Source organism: Lemur catta, chromosome 2, assembly GCF_020740605.2.
Source record: "Lemur catta isolate mLemCat1 chromosome 2, mLemCat1.pri, whole genome shotgun sequence".
NCBI classification, from domain to species: Eukaryota; Metazoa; Chordata; class Mammalia; order Primates; family Lemuridae; genus Lemur; species Lemur catta.
Window position 1 is genome coordinate 15,874,101 of NC_059129.1, and position 20,053 is coordinate 15,894,153.

Genomic DNA, 20,053 nt, shown 5'->3' on the forward strand with positions numbered 1-20,053 from the left:
CTGTTTGAGTGTTTTTGTCTAGTTCTAAAAGGGTGCTGGATTTTGTCAAATGCTTTTCTGTGTATATTGAAATCATCATGTAGCTTTTGTCCTTCAATTTGTTAACATATTGTATTTCATTGATTGATTTTCATGCAACCAACCTTGCATTCCAGGAAGAAATCCACTTTGTATAGTCCCTTTTATATGTTGCTAAATTTGATTTGTTAGTCTTTTGTTGAGGATTTTTGTGTTTCTATTCATAAAGGTTATTGATATGTAGTTTTTTCTTCTGATATCTTTGTCTGCTTTTGGTACCTTGTAGCTGATTTGGTCTGGTTTGGAATCTGACACCTTTAGTTGTTGGTTTTGCATCTACCTCATTGTGCAGTGGGCTATAATAATTTTTTTTTATATTTAATTTCATTTTCTATTGTATGCTCTGCCTCCTTTGGTTGCAGCCTTCTTTGTATCCTAACTTTAGCCTGGTGCAGTGTTTTGCACCTAGTCTCTTTTTTTTTTTTTTTGGCACCTAGTCTCTTAGAGCTAACAATTAGTGTATATTTTCATGGTCAGCTGTTAAGCATTTCATCTGCATTACCTTATTAAATCTTCACAACAACCCCTTGAGGAAGGTACAGTTTGAGACCTCTCAAATTAGGAGTTGGAGGCTTTAGAGAAATTAAACACAAGTAGTTTAATTAAGTAGTTGCTTAAGGTTACACAAGTAGGTGGTAGAGCTGAGATGTAAGTCCACTTCACTTTGCCATTGGACCTGGAGGTTTTCAGTGCATGCTATGCTGCCTAGGAAATGCTTGTTTGAATAGATTGGAATTAAACTGGTTCTTAAAGAACTGGAGTGTGGGTAGGAGTAAGAGTGAGAAGAATCCATTTTTGGTGGTGGTGGTGGTGGGCGTTTTTAATAAGGCAAGGAAGCAGGAATTGGCATCTAATTTGAATGGTCAGTACCAGGGAGTCTGATACAAGTAGAAGAACTGGTTTTTGTCCCCAAATCAGTAATTAGTCCTATTTGGAAGAGTGAGATTAACATCTAAAATAGTTAGAAAATGATTATTATTTAATTAGATGTCAAGGTTGAGGTTTGTGTGGTTAAAAAGAATCATGAAAGAGTTAGTAATTAAGTTAAGCCTGAAAAGAAGAGTAGGATTTAGGTGGGTAGATTTAGCAAACTGGATTTTGGGTCAGCCCTGCCACATCCTTATACCATCTGACAAGTGGCTTAGGCTTTCTGATCCTCAGTTTCTTTTCACTGTCAAATGAGTATAACGTCAGTTCTATGTTTTAGGGTTGTGGGTTCAAAATGGGTAATATCTTAGAGCACTTTATAAACTTTAGAGTGCTTCTGTCCTTATGGTAGAGTGTTATTTTCTCAATTTCTAATCTCACTAACTTTGCTCAACCTGAGCTTTTTATTTTGAATTTCAGATACAGAGAAATGCTGCAAGAGTAGAACAAAGAATTTCTGATTATCCTTCACTCTTATTCCTCAAATGTTAACATGTAATCATATTTGCTTTACCATTCCCTCTTTTTATATACATACTGTTTTTACCATTTGAGAGTAATTTGCAGACGTGATACTCCTTTACCCTTAAATGCTTAAGTATGTATTTCCTAAAATCAAAGATATTTTCTTAGTAACTACAGTCCCATTATCAAAATTGGGAAAGTAACATTGGCACAGTCTTAATAGCTAATCTGTAGACTTTGTTCAGATGTTGCCAATTGTCTCAATAATGCCCTTTAGAGCAAAACAAAAAATAATTTTTTTCTAGTCAGGTATTCAATTCAAGATCGCAAGTTGCATTTAGTTTTCATGTTTGTTTAGTTGCCTGTATTCTGGAACTGTTTGTCAGTCTTTGTTCTTTAGGACCTTGATATTTTTAAAGATTACAGCCTAGTTATTTAGTTATATTGTAGTATGACCCTCAGTCTATGTTTATATGACATTTCCTCATGATTAGATGAGGTTATGCATTTTTGGCAAGAATAGTACCAAAATGATACTGTGTTTTTCTCGGTACATCATGTCAAGAGGTGCATGTTCACTTATCATGTTACTGGTAGTGGTAACGTCAGCTACTTGGTTAAGGTGGTATCTGTCAGGTTTTACTACTGTAAAGTTAGAATTTTCCCCTTGTAATTAATAATAATATTGTTAGAAGATACTTTGAGAGTATGTAAATGTCTTGTTTCTCATTAATATTCTTGCCTGAATCAGTGGGTTGTCAAATAGTGATTTTTTTAAATCAACCATTCTTTCTCCATTAGTTGACATTTTACTGTAAGACCTGGTCTTTCTGCCCATTCACTCATTCATTCATTTACTAATATCAGTATGGACACATTGGTTCTTGTTTTATTAAATGGTTTATAATCTTTTATTAGCATTATTTATTTTATTGCTCAAATTATGGTGTTAGTGGAAGTCTCTTTCAAGCTTAACCTTCTCATTTTTGAAGAGATCCAGACTATAATCTGGATCCTCATTGCTACCTCTTTGTGCCTATTTTCCTTTCATTCTCTCCCTGCTGCCCAATCAACCAGATATCTTAAGAGGAAGGTGTGCCAACTTGTTACTACTGTTTGTGCCTCCAAAGCTAAGCTTTCTAGGAATAAATGTACAGCATCTACCACACCTTGTCTCTTGTCCTCTTTTCTCCCCATACTCATGTCACAAACGTATATTTTTATTAGTGTTTGTGTGCACTTCCAGATTTTCTTTATGCATATATAAGGATATGTGGATATACGTATTCTCCCCCAACACAAAAGATAGCACACTGAACCTTAGCTTTTCTTCCAATTAACTTTATTCCTTCACAATTCTTTCATATCAGGATGTAGCAAGGACTTTGTTTATTTGTTTTGTATTCCATTTTATGGATGTATTGATTTTCTTTAATATTCATATTTGCAGATATTTAACTACTGTGATTGTAAATAGCCTCTAGTGTGTCCGCCTGTCCATGACTTTCTTTTATACTTTTATTCCTGAATCCATTTCCATCTCTAGATAAGTACTGGTCTTCCTTATTTTAAAAACAATCTGCAACACTTCATTTTATCCTGTTCTCTTCATTTCACTGCCAAAGTTTTTGAAAAAATGAACTAAACCTCTGACTTCACTCCCTTACCTATTTTTGCTGTAACTGGGTTTCCATCGCTACCATCTGGGGAATTATAGTTTTGAAGGTTACCAGTGGCTTCTGACTGTGTAGTGCTAGACTGGCTTTGATTAACTTAGGTAGGAGGATAAAAAGGAGTAAAAAAGAATGGGGGTTGGTGATCAAAAAGGGGAACAGGAACACTGGAAAGAAATAGAATAAGGTGGGATCTGCAAGGCAAAAAGTAGGAGAACAAAATTGTTTTTTGGCAGAAGATGTGAAGTATATTTTTGTTACTAGCTTGTAACATACAACTGGCTTGTGTGTGAGTATGAGCTGGCTTATGGTGAGTTGCTGACTGATAGGCTAGTTGGACCCTCTGGAAAGTTGTTTCCTATTTTCTCTTTCCCAAGGCTAAATAGAAACATGCAAACCCATGTCCCATTATTGTCATTTCTGACCACATAGCCACCATTTAAAGTTTTTTTATTTTAAAAATCTGGAGTTGTCATCTACATATCTCTTTTTTACCATTCTTTTTAATATTGCTGACTATTCCAGTTTGTTATAATTACTTGGAATTATTTTAGATTTATTCTTTGTTTTCTTTTTCCACTGCCACCAAGGACGTTAGTTAATACATTCATTTGGATTACTGCAAGTCTTCTTACCCTATTGAGGCAATTTATTGCCTATTCCTATCCAACACTTTCCCTGCCTTTTTCAATTTCAGTCAATACTAGTACCTGAAATTGTTATACTGATGAGTCTTCATGCTTTGCTCATGCACATGCCTTTCTTGTTTCTAAAAAATCCTGTTGCTTCCTCAAGACCCCAGTGCTTCACGAAGGCTTCCATAGTTATAACAGCTCTTGTGCACATCTTATTTTCCTAAATTTGCTTACAACCTGTAGCAAATGTTTGCTTGTTTTCTTATTTCAGGTGTGTTCAGTTGTTCCTACAAAATTGTAGGATTTTTTTCCCCACAAAAAAATCATGTTTTCTACTCGGGCTCTTCCAGTGCACAGCAGATTGCTTGGCTTATGTTATAGGAATCCCTAGGTATATTCCTATTGTTTGAGAGACTAAACGTGTAGGTTATTATTAAATAATTTTGGGTGCAGAGATCAATTTATTCAGGTATCTTTTGAGCTCTTCTCTTTACTCTCCTACTGTACCATGGAAAATGTGTACTTTTTAAATGGAAGTTTCTTTTTGTTTTCCTAACAAATGTTACAGTGATCCAGACCTTGACTTTTCTTTAACTCTGCAGTGTGTCCAAGAGGTATTTCTTTGTTTGTTGGAGTCCCCAGGACCACCTTCAGGTTTTACAGTTCACTAGGAAGACTCACAGGACTCAGCATATAGTTGTCCTCATGGCTATGATTTAATGCAGTGAAGGAACACAAAACAAAATCGGCAAAGGGAAAAGGTATGTGAGGTAAAGTCTGGGGGAAACTAGGCACAAGCTTCTAAGAGTTCTCTCCTTGTGGAGTCAGACAGGACATACTTAATTTCATCAGCTTCAAATTGTGACTTGTACAATGTCTGGCCGGGGAGCACATTAGAAATTGAGTACCCAAGGTTTCTACCGGGGGCTGGCCCTGCAGGTAGTCTCTGCCTGGCATGTACCAAAATTCCATTCTCCCAAAAGGAGAGCAGTTTTCAGCATAAATCATATTGTTTGTATAGTTTAGGTACAGAAAACTACTCTTAACTGATCGGGAAACAGTGTGAACTCTCCTGAAATCTGAATCGCCTGCCACCGACCATGGGCCACCTTTGCAGTCCTTTCTAAGGACCACATTCTCAGACCTGCTGTCTTGACTCCATCAACTCTTTTGTGCACACCGTGGAGATCTGCCCCCTTTTAATATTACTGTGTGGTGTTCCATGGAATGACTACATTATGGTTTAACTTTTCCCTATTGATTAGCTTCTAGGCTGTTATTTTGCAGTACCCACCTTTGTGTAATTTCTTTTCTAGAAGCTTAGATTAGAATTGATGGATTATAAGATAATAACATGTAAAAATTCATTCTGAATAGGTACTTCCAAGTTGCTCATCAGAGAGCTTAGTGCTAGTCTCTACTTCCAATAGCAGTGTACAAGAGTACCCTTTGGAAGGGATTAATTTTAATGATATTCGTGCTGGGAATGTAGGAAAAACTGACCATCTAATATCAGGAAGCACAAGAGGAGGAGGGACATTCTAGCTCTGAGGTGTATCCTGCTGCTGTTGTAGACCCTTGCCTCACACACTGTCTTCCTGCCTCCCAGGACTCTTGGTCTACTTCAAATGTCTAATCTCCCTATTGGCCTATCTTGTTGCCTTTAATCATTGGTGTGGAAACTTGTGATTTTAGGTCTTTTATTATGGAAAATTTTAAGCATATACGAAAATAGAATAAGGAACCTACATGTACCCATTACGCAGTTTCAGCAGTTGCCAACGTTTTGTCAATCTCATTTCATTTTTCTTTTTCTGGGAGGTGGAGGAGGGCCTGGAGCAGAGAAAGCAAATCCTGGAAGTATGGTGTTTTAAAAACCGTAAAAGTATGGCTGTTCAGTCTTTTGTCTTCCTTTATATTTTTACTGTTCTTGCTCCTAATTACATACCCGTGGTTCTTGGAACTCTAATACTTTGTGTTTCCTGCAGTACATTCTGTTAAAAGGGTTCTTGTAAAAGGTGAAAGGAAATAAGAAAAGGATTGTGGAGGCATACAGTCTGGGGGAAAGATATACTATAAATAAGATTTATCACTTAACAGATCTAAAGGAAAAGGATTTGTTCTTTGTGGTTCCTGAAGAGAGAGCCCGTACAGTACTTTACTCTGGGAAGTACCATGGTGTAGGGAAAAGGAAAGAAAAACCTTGACTTTGACATCCTAGACTGTAGTCCTGACTTTACTCTGCACTAGCTGTATGACCTTGAACAAGTCACTTAACCTTTCAGAGCTTTAGTTTCCTCATTTATAAATACAAATATAGGGAATATTTTTACCTATCATTTAAAAAGGTGATAATTGGCCGGGCACAGTGGCTCACGCCTGTAATCCTAGCACTCTGGGAGGCTGAGGCAGGTGGATCGCTCAAGGTCAGGAGTTCAAGACCAGCCTGAGCAACAGCGAGACCCCGTCTCTACTAAAAATAGAAAGAAATTATCTGGCCAACTAAAATATATATAGAAAAAATTAGCCAGGCATGGTGGCGCATGCCTGTAGTCCCAGCTACTCGGGAGGCTGAGGCAGTAGGATCGCTTAAGCCCAGGAGTTGGAGGTTGCTGTGAGCTAGGCTGACGCCATGACACTCACTATAGCCAGGGCAACAAAGTGACACTCTGTCTCAAAAAAAAAAAAAAAAAAAAAAAAAGGTGATAATTAAATGAGAAAATATAAAGTGCCCAGCATAGTCACTGCAACATTTTAATCACTCAGAAGTTTGTTCTCATTCCTTGGTTCTTTGGGCCAATGAGTGGGACTTACAGGGGAGTAGATTTTGGCTTAATGAAGGGAGAATTTTCTAAAAATTAAGCCTAACTTTTGAACAGGCTGCATCTAACACAGATAAATCTGTCATTGCTTGCTGTTGAGGAAACTCATTCCTGAGCAGTACAAGTAAATGATTTCTATTGGTTACTGGAAGATGAGGGCAAAATTTGAAGCTTAGCTTAAATAGTTGTGTGGAATGTACTGTCCTAATCTTGATCTATTTATTTTTTAGAATCCAAATATTGCATTTCCCCTCATTCTGTTTGTTAAAATCAAGTTTGAGATATAATTTACATGCAGTAAAATTCATACATTACAAATGCATGTAACTACCACTCCAGTCAAGTTAAGAGAACATTTCCATCTTCCTAGAAAATTACCTCAGTGGTAATGATTCTTATAAGTCATCTCAAAGACTTTATATGTGAGATACAGGGCATAAGTAAATAAAAATACCAAATTCTGATAAAGGGGAGTACAGTTTTTATAGCACAACAAGGTAGATTCACAGAACTTACAGATTTGAGGTATCCTGCAAACCAACCTTCAAGGGATGGATGATTGCTAACTGGAATGTTGTCTTTGTGGAGCATGTATCAAACGCAGTGGCCCACTTAGACCTAGCAAATCCATCAGCGCTTATTCCTTTTGATAAATATGGTAAATGATACAAATATCTTAAATGAATCCCTACTGGCATTTATATCCTGAAAGCTGAAGTGTTTGGGCACTTTTATATTTTTTTCCAGTTGGCCCTCTGAAGGAGGAGATATGGGAAAAGCATGGTTAGTTGGCAGTGATGACAGTGTTAAACAGAACATTTTCTTCTATGCTTACAATATTGGCTGATACTGTAATATTTCCTTGAGAGGAAATGTGGCATGTCTTTTAAGTACTAAAGGAAATATTTCTGGCCAGGAAAACACTTGCTAATAACCTCATCAAAAAGCCTTTAAGTCTGGGTGTGGTGGCTCACGCCTGTAATCCTAGTACTTTGGGAGGCTGAGACAGGAGGATTGCTTGAGGCTATGAGTTCGATACCAGCCTGGGCAACATAGCAAGACCCTGTCTCTACAGAAAATACAAAAATTAGCCAGGCATGGTGGTGTGTGCCTGTAGTCCCAGCTACTCAGGAAGCTGAGGCAGGAGGATTGCTTGAGTTTAGGAGTTTGAAGGTTGCAGTGAGCTATGATGACTCCACTGCACTCTAGCCCAGGCAACAGAGTGAGACCCTGTCTCGAATTTAAAAACAAAAACAAAAAAAAAAGCCTTTAAATGAAATTTGAGAAAGGAGAAAAAATTCCAGGTAGTTAGGGAAAATACCATGGAGTAAATTTATAGTGACATAAAAGAAGATTGGAAAAGGACATGTCTCTAATTCAAGGTGCCAGATGTTTCTGAATGATAAACCTATAATATCTTCACATAACTCGGGTAAAGACAGTCTTTTGGGTGCCACTGACAATTGGTGAGATGAAGTCATGACTAGGCGTTTGGGTGCTTACTAGATAAGCATTGTGCTAAGCAAGCACTCCTAATCCTTATAAAATAACTATTAATATGAAGTGGACATGTATGGTCATTTATCTCCAGTTTAATATGAAGAAATTGGGGCTGAAGAAGATGAAGTATTTAGAGCTGATAATCAGCTTTTGCTCTTGAGTTCTGCATGTCTCAGGATAGGTAACTTGTATAAACTAATTGCCTTGCTTATTAATTTTACTCTGTGGCTTTCATATGCTGTGGTTGTCCTGATCCTTCACTTCCTCAGGATTATACTGTGAGTGAGCTTGTTCACTTTTACCACCTCTCTTATGCAAAGGGTGAATCATGGTTACAGTTGGCACAAATCTGTTATGCTACTCCGTTAACCGCATGACAGTTCTACTTGTAACAAAATACAGCAACAGTTAGGATACCCTTCTTCTAGCTTTTAACTGATTTTAGTATTCTTATACTTAACTTTACTAAATTACCATTAGTTATGCAAAATGTCACTGTCTACCTGCATTTCCTCTAAGTCTCTTCTATCAGCCAAGCCAACTTAAATTTTGTCTGATTTCATTCCAGTGCAGCTGTAGTACTCCTCCCAGTTTCTTATGCACTTGCCTGTCTTTCTCATTTTATCTTCTTCAACATTTCTATTGGCATATGCATTCCAGCCTTGATAACTGATTTGCAGTTTCCCAAATGTGTCTAGTTCATATCCCTTGAACCTCTCCTTGTCTGCCTGATATTTATAGTGTCCTCTCTGGAAAGGTTCCTCAGGGCAGAGTTAGGTATTTTCTTTTTTCTTTTTCTTTTTTTAAGCACTCCTCTTTTAAAGAAGTTATTTTACACCTGTTGTACCACATAGCATGTTTTAAACACTGACATATAACTCACTAATAAGATAAAGCAAAGACAAAAAAATTTATCTTATTTGAAACAAGACACACCATCACTTATAGTCTTCAAACATTATGGCACTTTAACTTCATAATTTGGCAAAGCATTCATGAAACTATCTGCGGACTAGTTTTAACAGACAGATAACACCTTTAAGCAGACATGACCATCCTAAATTGTTTATTAGGTGTGAATTTTACAAACATTACTTATATTAGCAGTAATGGTAGAGCTGGAGAGTATTGCGCCTTCTCCAAGCTGGACGGCGAGAACCACCAATAGTGTGGTGGAACTTATGTCCCTTTCCAAGGCCACAGCTCCTGCGGCCTGCAGATGTCAGCCCATGCTTTTCCCTGTGTGCTTGTGGACCAGTTTGGTGTTTGACTGGGTGTCAGGATTTCTTCTGATAGCTTTATGGAATGGATCAATGAGGATAACCTCAAAAAATTTGTATGTGGAATCTTCACCAGCCCAGTATGAATTCAGGACTCTTAGAGCCTCACAGTGGCATCCAGCTCGCTCCTCAATAGACTGGAGGCTTTGAGCATACTTTAGCCGGTGGGAGGGGTTGAGTAGCTATGGCCTTTCTATTTCTTAGCTGGTTAACACCATGATGGACAGGCTTGCCGTAGGTTGCATCCTTAGGAACTGAGTGTTTGCGAACACCACGGTACACACGAATCCTGTATGTGCCTTGTATCCCAGTCTGCATGTTTTATCTGGCAGGGTGGTGTAGGGAGCCCTGTGGAGCGCAGAGAGCTGGTGATACTGCCAACAGAGGACCCTCAGAAGAAAAGGCATTACATCAGACTGCTTCTTCCTCCATAGCTCCTGGATGTATTTGTATGCACCCATTTTGGCTTACCTGATGGCTGCTGCCAGACGGAAATGAAGTGGTATTTTCTTTTTGTATGATGGTTTTCTTATGAATGACGGTTTTGGTTCTATACTCCAGGGTGATTCACCTAGGTAGCTGAAGTGACTTTCCTCCACCTTTGCATAGAATTCTTTACCCAATAGACTCCCACCTTGAATGGGAGGGCTGATGTATGTGAAGGGTGTTGACTGGCAGGCTTTATTTTAGGGTGTGATAAAGGAAATGGCAGTAGCTTCCAACAAGAAGGGCTTTGTTCTGGGACAGCCAGACCCATAGTAGGAACCTGCTGGCCTCCAGCAGAAGGTTTAGTTTCTTTAGAGAGCATTTCTTTGGCTTTAGGCCAGATTCGAAAGCAGCTGCTACCTGTGGCTGTGTAGGCATAAGGATGGGAATGAGTGGGAGGGGTTGAGTAGCTATGGCCTTTCTATTTCTCAGGCAGTCTTTTTGCCCCAAGCCTATTTCTGTTCTCTCTGATCTGATCTCGGAGCTTCTCTAGAGCTCCACCAGAAAGGATGGCACATACATCCATTTAAGACTTCTCTTGTGTTTATTCTTTGGTGTGGCCTCCTTTGCTCTTGTTTATTCATCAGCTCTCAATAGAGTGAAAAGGTAATAATCTTTCCTGAAGCACATTGTCCTAGGCTGTCATTTTGAAATCCTGAACTAGAGGTTCTGTTGATAACTTTGAGCATTTGAGATTTTAAAAATTTAAACTTATATGAAGAGTACATTATTATTTCCCAAGAATTGATACACTAGCTTGGAATGTTTAACAAATATGAAATTATTGTAGAAATACAAGTGACCTATTTATGAGTAACATGTTCAAAAAATGTTTTAAAAACTGTTCAGAGTAAGGAAAGCCAAAGGTTTCCCCATAAACCTGGGCAGAAGAGGATTGTGGGACGGTCCCAGCCATTGCCATTAGCTACTAATTGATAATTGGGGCCAGTAGCAAGATAACTCCAGTTTACAAGAATGTTTACATTCTAGAATTGGAGGGAAAAATTGCTTATTTCCCTGTGTAAACTTTGCTAATTTTAGGTTGTCTTCCTTGATATAACATTAAGTTAATAGCCCTACTACTGTGACTTATTAAGGAAAAGTGAGTTGTGCTATATAGTGACTATATAGTTAGATTTAGGTTACGAGTTGTGTTTTATATCAATGAATGATAAAAGAATTTGCTGTGTATTTACATCTAATAAGAGTGAAAATGAACCTGTATGCGACATTACTTTTATTTCTTAGTACATTTTGGGAAAGTTAATTGCAACTGTGTGGTTCAGGGATTTAGTGCAAGAAGAAGAACAGTTGATGGAAGAAAAGAAAAAGAAAAAAGACGACAAGAAAAAGAAGGAAGCTGCTCAAAAGAAGGTAGTATGTGTATAAACTATTTATATTAAGCAGTTTAAACATAGACTAAAAAAGAAAATTTCATTGGATATTTTTAAGGCATTTGATTTAATGTTTTAGCTTCAATGAAGATTTGTTTTAATATTTAATGTCTTTGTATATGCATATAAAGTAGCTTGCTGAGTGTGTACAATTTAATGCATAATAATTTAATCTTGCCAATAGTTTTTCAAAGGTAAGTACATTTTATAGGTCTTTATCTTTGAATTAGCTGTTCTTAGGTGTTTCATAGTGTATTATTTTATAAGTGGGAAGAGCATGGAATTTGTAGCCATATTGAGAGGATTTGAAACCTCACTCTCCCACATCGCACATAGAATGGTGTGGCCTTAAATGTTGTTTAGCCTCTCTGGGCCTTAGTTTCCTTATGTTTTGTAAAATGAGAGTTGAATTAAATGAGATAATGTAATGTATACACATAATATTACACATAATTGGAAATAAAGTAATACAGGAATACATTATTAAAGGAAATAGTAATAGACATAATAAATAAAATGTCAGTTTCCTTTTCCCTTTTTATTTAGTACCTGGACTGATTTTTAAAATTTGCAGTTTACATTAAGATACTTTTAATTAAGCCTAAGACATTAATTACTGCAAAAGAACTCTAGCCAATACAGCATAAGAAACTGTAACCAAAACAATACAAATTAAGGCAAAAAGAAAAGACCATGTCTATAATTGTAAAGTTTTTTAAAAAACACGAATTGTTATAAAAGCTGATACCGGTTAACTAAACTGGGTACTCATCTCCTACTCTGTCAAAGTTTCAAGCACCTTAAAATATTCTCCAAGACCCAGTGAAATTACTGTTCCATTTCTCCATTCTGATGAAAAATTATTACTTTTTAATATTTAAATAGTATCAGGAGATGAGACAGGAAAGCTTGGTGGTAGCTGTAGGTTTGTCTCAGGGCTTTGGCCATTGGGGAAAACACTGAGGATATTTTAGTGGATTGAAATAAAAGTTGGTATTTTAGAATGTTTACCTTGGAAAATTGGAACTGGATTGGAAGAGGTTCATACTAGAGGCTGAAATACTGGTCAACGAGACTGTTAAAATAATCCATGGAATTTGTTTCTTAAAGGACACGAAGAGAGAGTAACCTAGATTGACTCTTAGGTTCCAGATTGAGTGACTAAGTACACTTTGAGAACAGTTATCAGGGTTGAGAATACAAAGAAAGGAGAAAGGATAAATAATGCATTTCTGTATGTGCTGAGCTTAGGGTATCATCAGCAAGTATTAGGGGAGGAACAGAGTACAGAGCACTTAGAATTTAGTATGAGATAGGAGGAGATGATAGGTGACCCTAGTCATCTGCCTTTTGCTTGCTCTTGGGTGATGGGGAAGGGATATATAGGTATATGTTATAGTTAGGGTTTGGGTAGGTTTCTGGTGCAGAGTTTTGGCGTTGACTGATGCCTTGGGCCTCTCTGTCAGGGGCCTATTTATGTAGGACAGTCTTTGCAGCTTGGTCAGTCATTGCTCAGGATTTGTTATGAAAAACTTGTGTCCTCTGTAGGTCTAAGGTTGGAGGAAGGCTTATCAGACTGTTGTTCCATCATGTGAAGGCCATTTACCCAATGAGAAAAGCTTCTAAGAAAGTTAAGAGGTTTGTTGAGGAGGATGCTTAGACATGCTTTGTGTGGAATCTGTAGTTTGGCCAGCATCTGAATGTTGCATTAGGCCCTGTTGGTCTTTGCATCTGAGGAGTTTAGGATTTAGCTGGTAAGTCAGAATATACGTGAAATGGCTAGAGAAGAGGCCTAAGATGGTATATAAGTATATTTATTTGGAATTTATCGTATTTACTGAGGATATTCTAAGAAAAAGAGGAATCACTTGAATGATTTCTTTAAATATTGTATTTTTGTGAATATAATGTTTAAGTGGTAACATACAAATAATGGATCTAATTGTTAAAGTTCATCTTTATATTCTTTTATAATCAAATCTCTAAATCACCAAGTCAGTATAGGTGGTCACTTATGTGTGACCAGCTTATAAATAAACCTCTAACACATGACTGGTGGTTATTGTACCATTTGGCTTCTCACCAAATGAGAAGTGACAGCTTTTCATACTCTTTTCCACTTCATCTCTGCCTTACCCCATGGTTTCAGTGTCTCGCTACAACCAAGTCCTGTTATTAATAGAACCATCATCAAAGGCTTAGAGATACAAGGAGTTTCTCCTCTTTTGCCATATCTTCAGCACTGATAGGGTATTTCTATGTATCCCATGAACACATAGTAATATATGCCCACTGAACACAATGTAAGGGTAAGTGTAATATCTCCAATTTAAGTGTTAAGTTTAATGAGCTGGACTGCCACTGTAAATAACACTGTTCTTCAAATTTCAAATAACCAGCTTACAACTGAATCTGAATACAATCTGTTGGTGAAGAGAGTACAGCTGCTATTTCCAGAGAGTGTTACCAAATAGCTCTTAAAAAAAAAAAAAGAAAGAAAGAAAGAAAAAGAACCCCCACACTGGCACACTTACAGCCCATATGAAGGATTGTGAGTCACAGGAGCTTTAAGACAAGTTTCCTGGAGCTTGTCTGTAGTAGGAGTCAGCAGGTGTATCCAGGCAGGTGACAGACATCTAAATGAGCCAGGTGGGCGGGCCCATTTTATAAACGTTGGAACATAAACTCATTACAGTAACAACAGTCTGCCTATTTTATGTAATACATATACTCTTATTTCTGAAAAAGAGCAGCTATTATCTCTTCTAATAAATATGTCGTTTTCAATATAAGGAACCTGAGCATCAGAATGTATTAAGTTGCTGACCTTGGTTTCATCATGGTGACGGAACTAGGAATAGAACTGAAATCTTCTAATTCCCCCATTTGGTGCTTTTCCAAAACCCTGTGCCATGACTTTTTCCTTTTCGTGCAGAACATTATCTTACACTTTTGCTTTTATTTTTTACCATCTAAAGGTGAACTTTAAAATTGGAAAATAACATATTATGGTAGTTTTTGTAATAGGGCATAAAGGAGGTCTCTATGCCACGAATCCAGAAAATATGTAGATATACTATATATAGCCATTATGGCTAATAGCCATTGTGGTCTTTTTAAAGCCATTTAAATTCATACCATGGGTTATTTTTCTATTTAAAAATACCAAAACAGATAACACAGCTAGACTCTCTACAATATTTTTACTATGATAATTTTTCGTATTCTGTCATTGAAGTATAAATTTAAGTATTTAGGTTTTTTATAGAAATTTTACATAAAAATTAGGTGACTTATATTTCAGCCCCTAAACATCTCTAATTAATATGGTGATAAATGACCAGAAGATGTCTTTTGCTTTTAATTTTTTTGAAAAGTTTTTTCATAAATTGCTATGTATAACACTGTTTTCTGTTTAATATCTAAGAGGGCGATTATCTTCTGATTCTCAGTTGTAGAAAGTAATTTGATAGCTCATGGAAATGTTTCCATACTTTATAAAAAACGGAGCAACAATAGTAGCAATAGGTTATCATGGATTTCTCCCCAGGTTCTGTTTTTAGAAGAAATTTCTCAAGGGGATCTTAAGGGAAATGTAATGAGGAGGAAAAAAGAGGTTCAGAAATAGGTTAATTATAGAGGGATAATTTAGTATAACCTTTCCTTTAAGCATGTAATTGTAGTTTCTAGAAAGCGTATAATAGTTGAGGGCTGGGGGGAAGCAACAATACAAATTGGGATCTCTTCGTGTTGAGAATGATTCAGTATTCACGAGTTTTTTGTTACTGTGTTAAGAGCTGAAGGGATTTTTATAGGCTTTATTGACTTAAATGTACTAAATTCAAGTTTAAATGAGATTTTTAGGTTGTAGAAAACTTCATTGCCCTGTTGGGGGATCATATTCAGCAGTCTAATTAGTAAATTTTCTTAGTAACTTCGATGGTAACATGACCAGGCTTGGAACTGTGTGGCTTATGTAGGACAGTTAGGTGTTCTCTTACAGTCTTGCTCCTTAATTTACCTTAGTCTTCTCTTTTCTTCATTTTAAAAAAAAACTCTTTCAGGAGAACTGGGGTCTATACTTGAGTGCTGCTTGCTAAAATCACAGGAAAGCTCTTGGAACACTAATTAATTATCTTATTTAAAATAAGCAAATTGAACTAGATTAATTCTTTATTCCTAGTGTTAGGTCATAATATTTGGCACTGTTAAGGCATTGTAAATGATTACAAAAAGAGAAAAACAAGGCTTGAGAACTGGAATGAGTGGAGAGTCAGCTCATTTCCAAATGGGAGAGAAGCCACTAAGGCAAAGCATGGTTCGGTGGGGCTGATGATAGCAACAGCAGCAACTAATAATGTCTGTTGAATGTTTTCTATATGCTAGGCACTGTCCAAAGTGCTTTACGTAAATTAAATCCCTTTGACCTCACAACAGCTCTGAGGTGGGTGTTTTCTGCCCCAGTTTTATAGATGAAGAAACTAAGCTTCCGAGAAGTTAATAGATTTAACCAGGGTCACACAGTGTAAGTGGTAGAGCCAAGATTCAAAGCGAGGCAGGCAGTCTGGCTTCAGACCCTGAGATCTCAACCACTGAAGTATGCTTGAGGATCTTGGAGCTGGGACAAGGAGTGCAGAGCCTGATGGAGACAAAGCACCCAGTGTGCCATGTCCTGCCACTTGTCTGATGCCTTCATTAATGAACTGAGGCAATTACGATAATTGCTTGTGGAATCACACACAGCCCAGATATTTTTAAAGAAAAAAATGTTAAAAGTGGAAACCGTTTTGCTTCCAGAATCTTAATTTTCATGTACAAGAGTATCTATATTGATACCTCACATTTGAACATTGTTGTATAGTTTTTCCAAAGAAAGCCTTTCATATTTTATTATTTGACCCTCATAATAGCCCTGAAAGTAGGCAGGACAATTATTTTCTCCATTTGAAGGATTAGGAAACTGAGACCCAGAGGTTTAAATGACAAGGTCATTTAAAAGTGAGAAGAAACAGTTGAGGTTAATTTAATATATTTTATGTAACCTAATATTGCCAAAATATTATTATTTTTACATGTAATCAGTGTAAAATATAAAGAGACATTTAGCATTCTATTAAAAATACTATTAGAAATCCAGTATGTATTAACATTTTCACATCTCAATTCAGACAAGTCATATTTAAATAGTCAGTAGCCACATGTGGCTAGTGGCTATTGTTTTGGACAGTGCAGACAATTACTCTTAAAATCACTGACCTCACTTGGAAAATTCTCTTTTTAATAATTTGAGTAATGTACTAGGTCCTCAGACCAGCCCACAAAAACCTATTTTAAAGAAGTGGAACTCTTATCAATTCCATTTCCTCCTAATCAGTTAGGAGCTCTTGGTTTCTATTACTTACATTCCCTCACTATATTAATTAGGTCAGTGTACTGAGGAGCAGACACACCTTATGGTGTCTCCTTGGTGCCATTCTCTGTAGATGACAGAATACTGAATGAGGTTGACCATTGTTCTGAAGCAAAATGGAGTTGTTTTTCCCAAGGAGTTGCCTAGCAGACATCTTTTATGTTGTAAGGCCTAGAAGAGCAACATTGTGGACCTTGGGTTTTAATAATGTGCTCATGGCTTCCATGTACTGAAATTTCGCTTCTTTTGGAAGTAAACTGTGAAAGAGACCAAGAAAGTTAAAAAAAAAAAGTTTTCAACATGCAAAATAATTTTTGTATTCTTAGGCTTCAGAAAACTATGTATTATTGTTTGACATCACATTTCTAATACTTAAAAGTGTTCGTATGCTAACTCTCTCTAATAAGACTTATTTTTTACTATCAGATTTTGAAAATGACTTCTCAGAAATAAATGTTGTCAAGCTAGTTGGCTGGTCTTTTTGCATTGTCCTTCCATCAATTTTTTTTTCCTTTAAATTTTGATCCATAAAGATGGGCCTCCATTATTTCATATGTCACTAGTGCTCTAAAACTTCGTAAAGCCCCTCAGTGCCTAGATTGACTCTCTGGCTTTCCAGAGAAAGATTAATGTTTGATGTGGCTTCAGTGTTAGGGAAATTACTATAGTTTTTACCATATATTCCATAATGATATAATTTAAAATGGTATTTTTGATTACTTCTCAATTTAACTAGGCAAAAGGAATTATCATGCCCCTTAACTGTTAAGAAAAGTTTTATCTTCATTTAGAAACAATTCCTGGTTATTCAGTTACTACTATTATTCAGTCTTTCCTCACTTCCGTGCCTATTCTTGTATCTTTTATTTTCAGGACTCCCATACGATTGATCGTAATAAAAAAATTTGATTTTTGCTTGGGTCCTCTGTGGTTCTTTTGAGGCCCTTGGAAGTTTGAGCTGTTCACCTTGAGGCAACTTGGGTGTCTTCAAGCCCCTGTCCTCAGTTGTATCAGAAAACAGGTAGAGCAGGAGCAGGTATTGGAAAGCAGTGAAAACAGTTCGTGTGAGTTTAACATCTGACACAGTAATTTTAATGAATTTTCAGATGTGTCAGAAATGACAAATTAGTTCAAAAATTTTTCCCCATTCAAAAATACTTGAAAGTTGACTATGTTTAACTGTGTATAGCAGCCTAACCTCCAGAGGTTAAATTTATTATTAATTTGGCTAAAGTGATTATGTATAGCTTTTCTTACAGAAAACTTAATTTCCTTTGATTTGTAGCAATTTTTGAAGCCATTTAAACATATACAAAACTTACTAAATCCATTAAATTGAAAGGTGACAGTTATATATAAAAATCATTTTTATACTAAATGATGAGAAAAGTGTAGCTCCCATTTTAAAAATTGTATTGTCATACAATGATGTCTTCTGTGCTTTGTGTCTAAAGAAACATTACAGAATTTTTTTATTAATAAACATAGTGTCAAGGACAATGGGGCACATCTGTGGGAAAAGCATGCTTTCTTTGCATATCTTTTCCTATGCAGTTCATCTAAATGACAAATTCCTTATTTAATGAAACTATGTTTTATATAATAGTAATATATGAGCATTTTATCATAACAATCCATTTCTTTCAGTTTCATATTTACATTGTTTTTTGTTTGTTTGTTTTTATTTTAGGCCACTGAACAAAAAATCAAAGGTACGTTGTTTAAAGCTATTTTTTATTCTGTTTTTCATTAAAGCAAGGTTGTTTGTATGAATTTTTATCCAGCTCCAGGATGGGAGTGAGAAGAGCATGAAAGAAACAGAGGGTGGGAACAGACTTCTTCAGTGATACACACCTTGGAGTCATCCTTTGGGGTTTTATGGTTTATCGTGGTATATCTTACCACATTTAGAATTTGCTGCCTCAAGACCTACCTTAAAACTGTCTCCTAGGATAAACACCACTTCCTAACATACTCCCTTGTTTGAGTCTTTGAGCCACATACACCTTTTCTTTAGTCTTCCTTCTAAAAGTCTTCTTGTGTGGGATTACCTCTAGGACCGCAGTCCATCCCTTGGGGGTTCTGCCTGCTTTATTTCTTGTTCTCAGGATACTGTTGACCCCTACTCCTTCCTGTAGGCAGATAGTGACATCCATCTCTATATTATCACTTAGAATAGTGCATTGTCAATTTTATGGCCATTGTGCCAGGTTGAACAACACCCAGTATACCCCAAGCAAAAAACGTCAGGGTGATAAAGAAACCAGGGCCTAATTCCTTTCAGGTCCTGAGTCAGGAACCCTTCATCCTCCCAGGAGTTGACTATTTGGTAATGAAAAGTGGAAGGCTCTCAGATGCTGAACTTGTTAGGCCTCAGTATTCTGAATTTTGATTTTAAGCTCTATCAAAAAAGTATGATCTCTGCATTTGGTTGGTATATGCACTCACAGTACTGCCTATCTTTATTAGAGGTCAGTGCCAGTTAAGGTAACATTCATTAGGTTTACTTGTATAAGAGTGAGTGAGAACACTTGTAACTTATATTTTACTGGAGAGAGAGAGAGGTGATGGGAGGACATACCCAAACACAGTATAGTCCTGAAGCACAGAGATATGATGATTAGCTTAACAGAGGGGGTCAAGGAAGACCTCTTTAAGATTGAATCTTAAAAGATGAAATAAACCGGGCATGGTGGTGTGTGTCCGTAATCCCAGCTACGTGGAGGCTGAGGCAGAAGAATTGCTTCAACCCAGAAGTTTGAGGCCAGCTTGGGTAACACAGTGAGACAACCTCGTCTCTCAAAAAAGAAAAAAAAAGATGAAATGGCCGAAGACTGAAATGGCAACAGGATCTGCACAGAGAAAAGAAATCTTGTGATGTGATATGCAGTGGTGGTGTTCCTAGAGAATCAAATACCCAGCGATAAGTGGGCAGGGTTGAGGCTGAAGAAATAGACAGGGATTAGGTCAAAGAGGGCCTTACATGCCATATGTACCAAGGAGCTTGGACTTTTATTTTACAGGCAGTTAGGAGCCACTGAAGAGCCTAAGCAGGGGAGTGACATGGTTTGTTTTTTCTTTCTTTTTTTAAAGCCAGTAATCACTACATGGAAAATACTGGCTGAAAGATGGGTAGGGATTTGAAAGATAGAGCTAAGAGAAGAAAACCATTCTACACAGAGGAGGCAGGTAGATAGGAACAGAGAATATGGGTATGCAGCTTTTGTCTTTAGCATTGGGGTATTAGGAAGCGACAGAATATAGGCCTGGAGGTAGGGGGCGCCAGAGGGCTTCATGCTAGTTAGGGAGTGGAGAGCCAGCAAAGGTGGTTGCCTTTACAGTGTCATGGTCATAAGCTATGCTTTAGGAACATATCTTTGTCA

At 36.9% G+C, this 20,053-nt stretch overlaps 1 protein-coding gene and 1 pseudogene across 5 annotated transcripts in view; one reads left to right on the forward strand and one right to left on the reverse strand.

The window, feature by feature from the left end:
• Positions 1-20,053, forward strand: part of TNRC6A (trinucleotide repeat containing adaptor 6A) — a 92,967-nt gene that overhangs the window by 8,938 nt on the left and 63,976 nt on the right. For all 4 annotated transcript variants that reach the window (XM_045542811.1, XM_045542813.1, XM_045542812.1 and 1 more), the window contains exons 3-4: positions 11,153-11,240; positions 18,361-18,382. In XM_045542811.1, the coding sequence (XP_045398767.1) occupies positions 11,153-11,240; positions 18,361-18,382 (110 nt within the window). The remainder of the gene's footprint in view (positions 1-11,152; positions 11,241-18,360; positions 18,383-20,053) is intronic.
• Positions 8,903-9,856, reverse strand: LOC123632494 (annotated as a pseudogene). Its single transcript, XR_006733375.1, has 2 exons — positions 9,570-9,856; positions 8,903-9,535 (listed from the first exon to the last, which is right to left on the reverse strand). The product of XR_006733375.1 is annotated as a 60S ribosomal protein L15-like (transcript).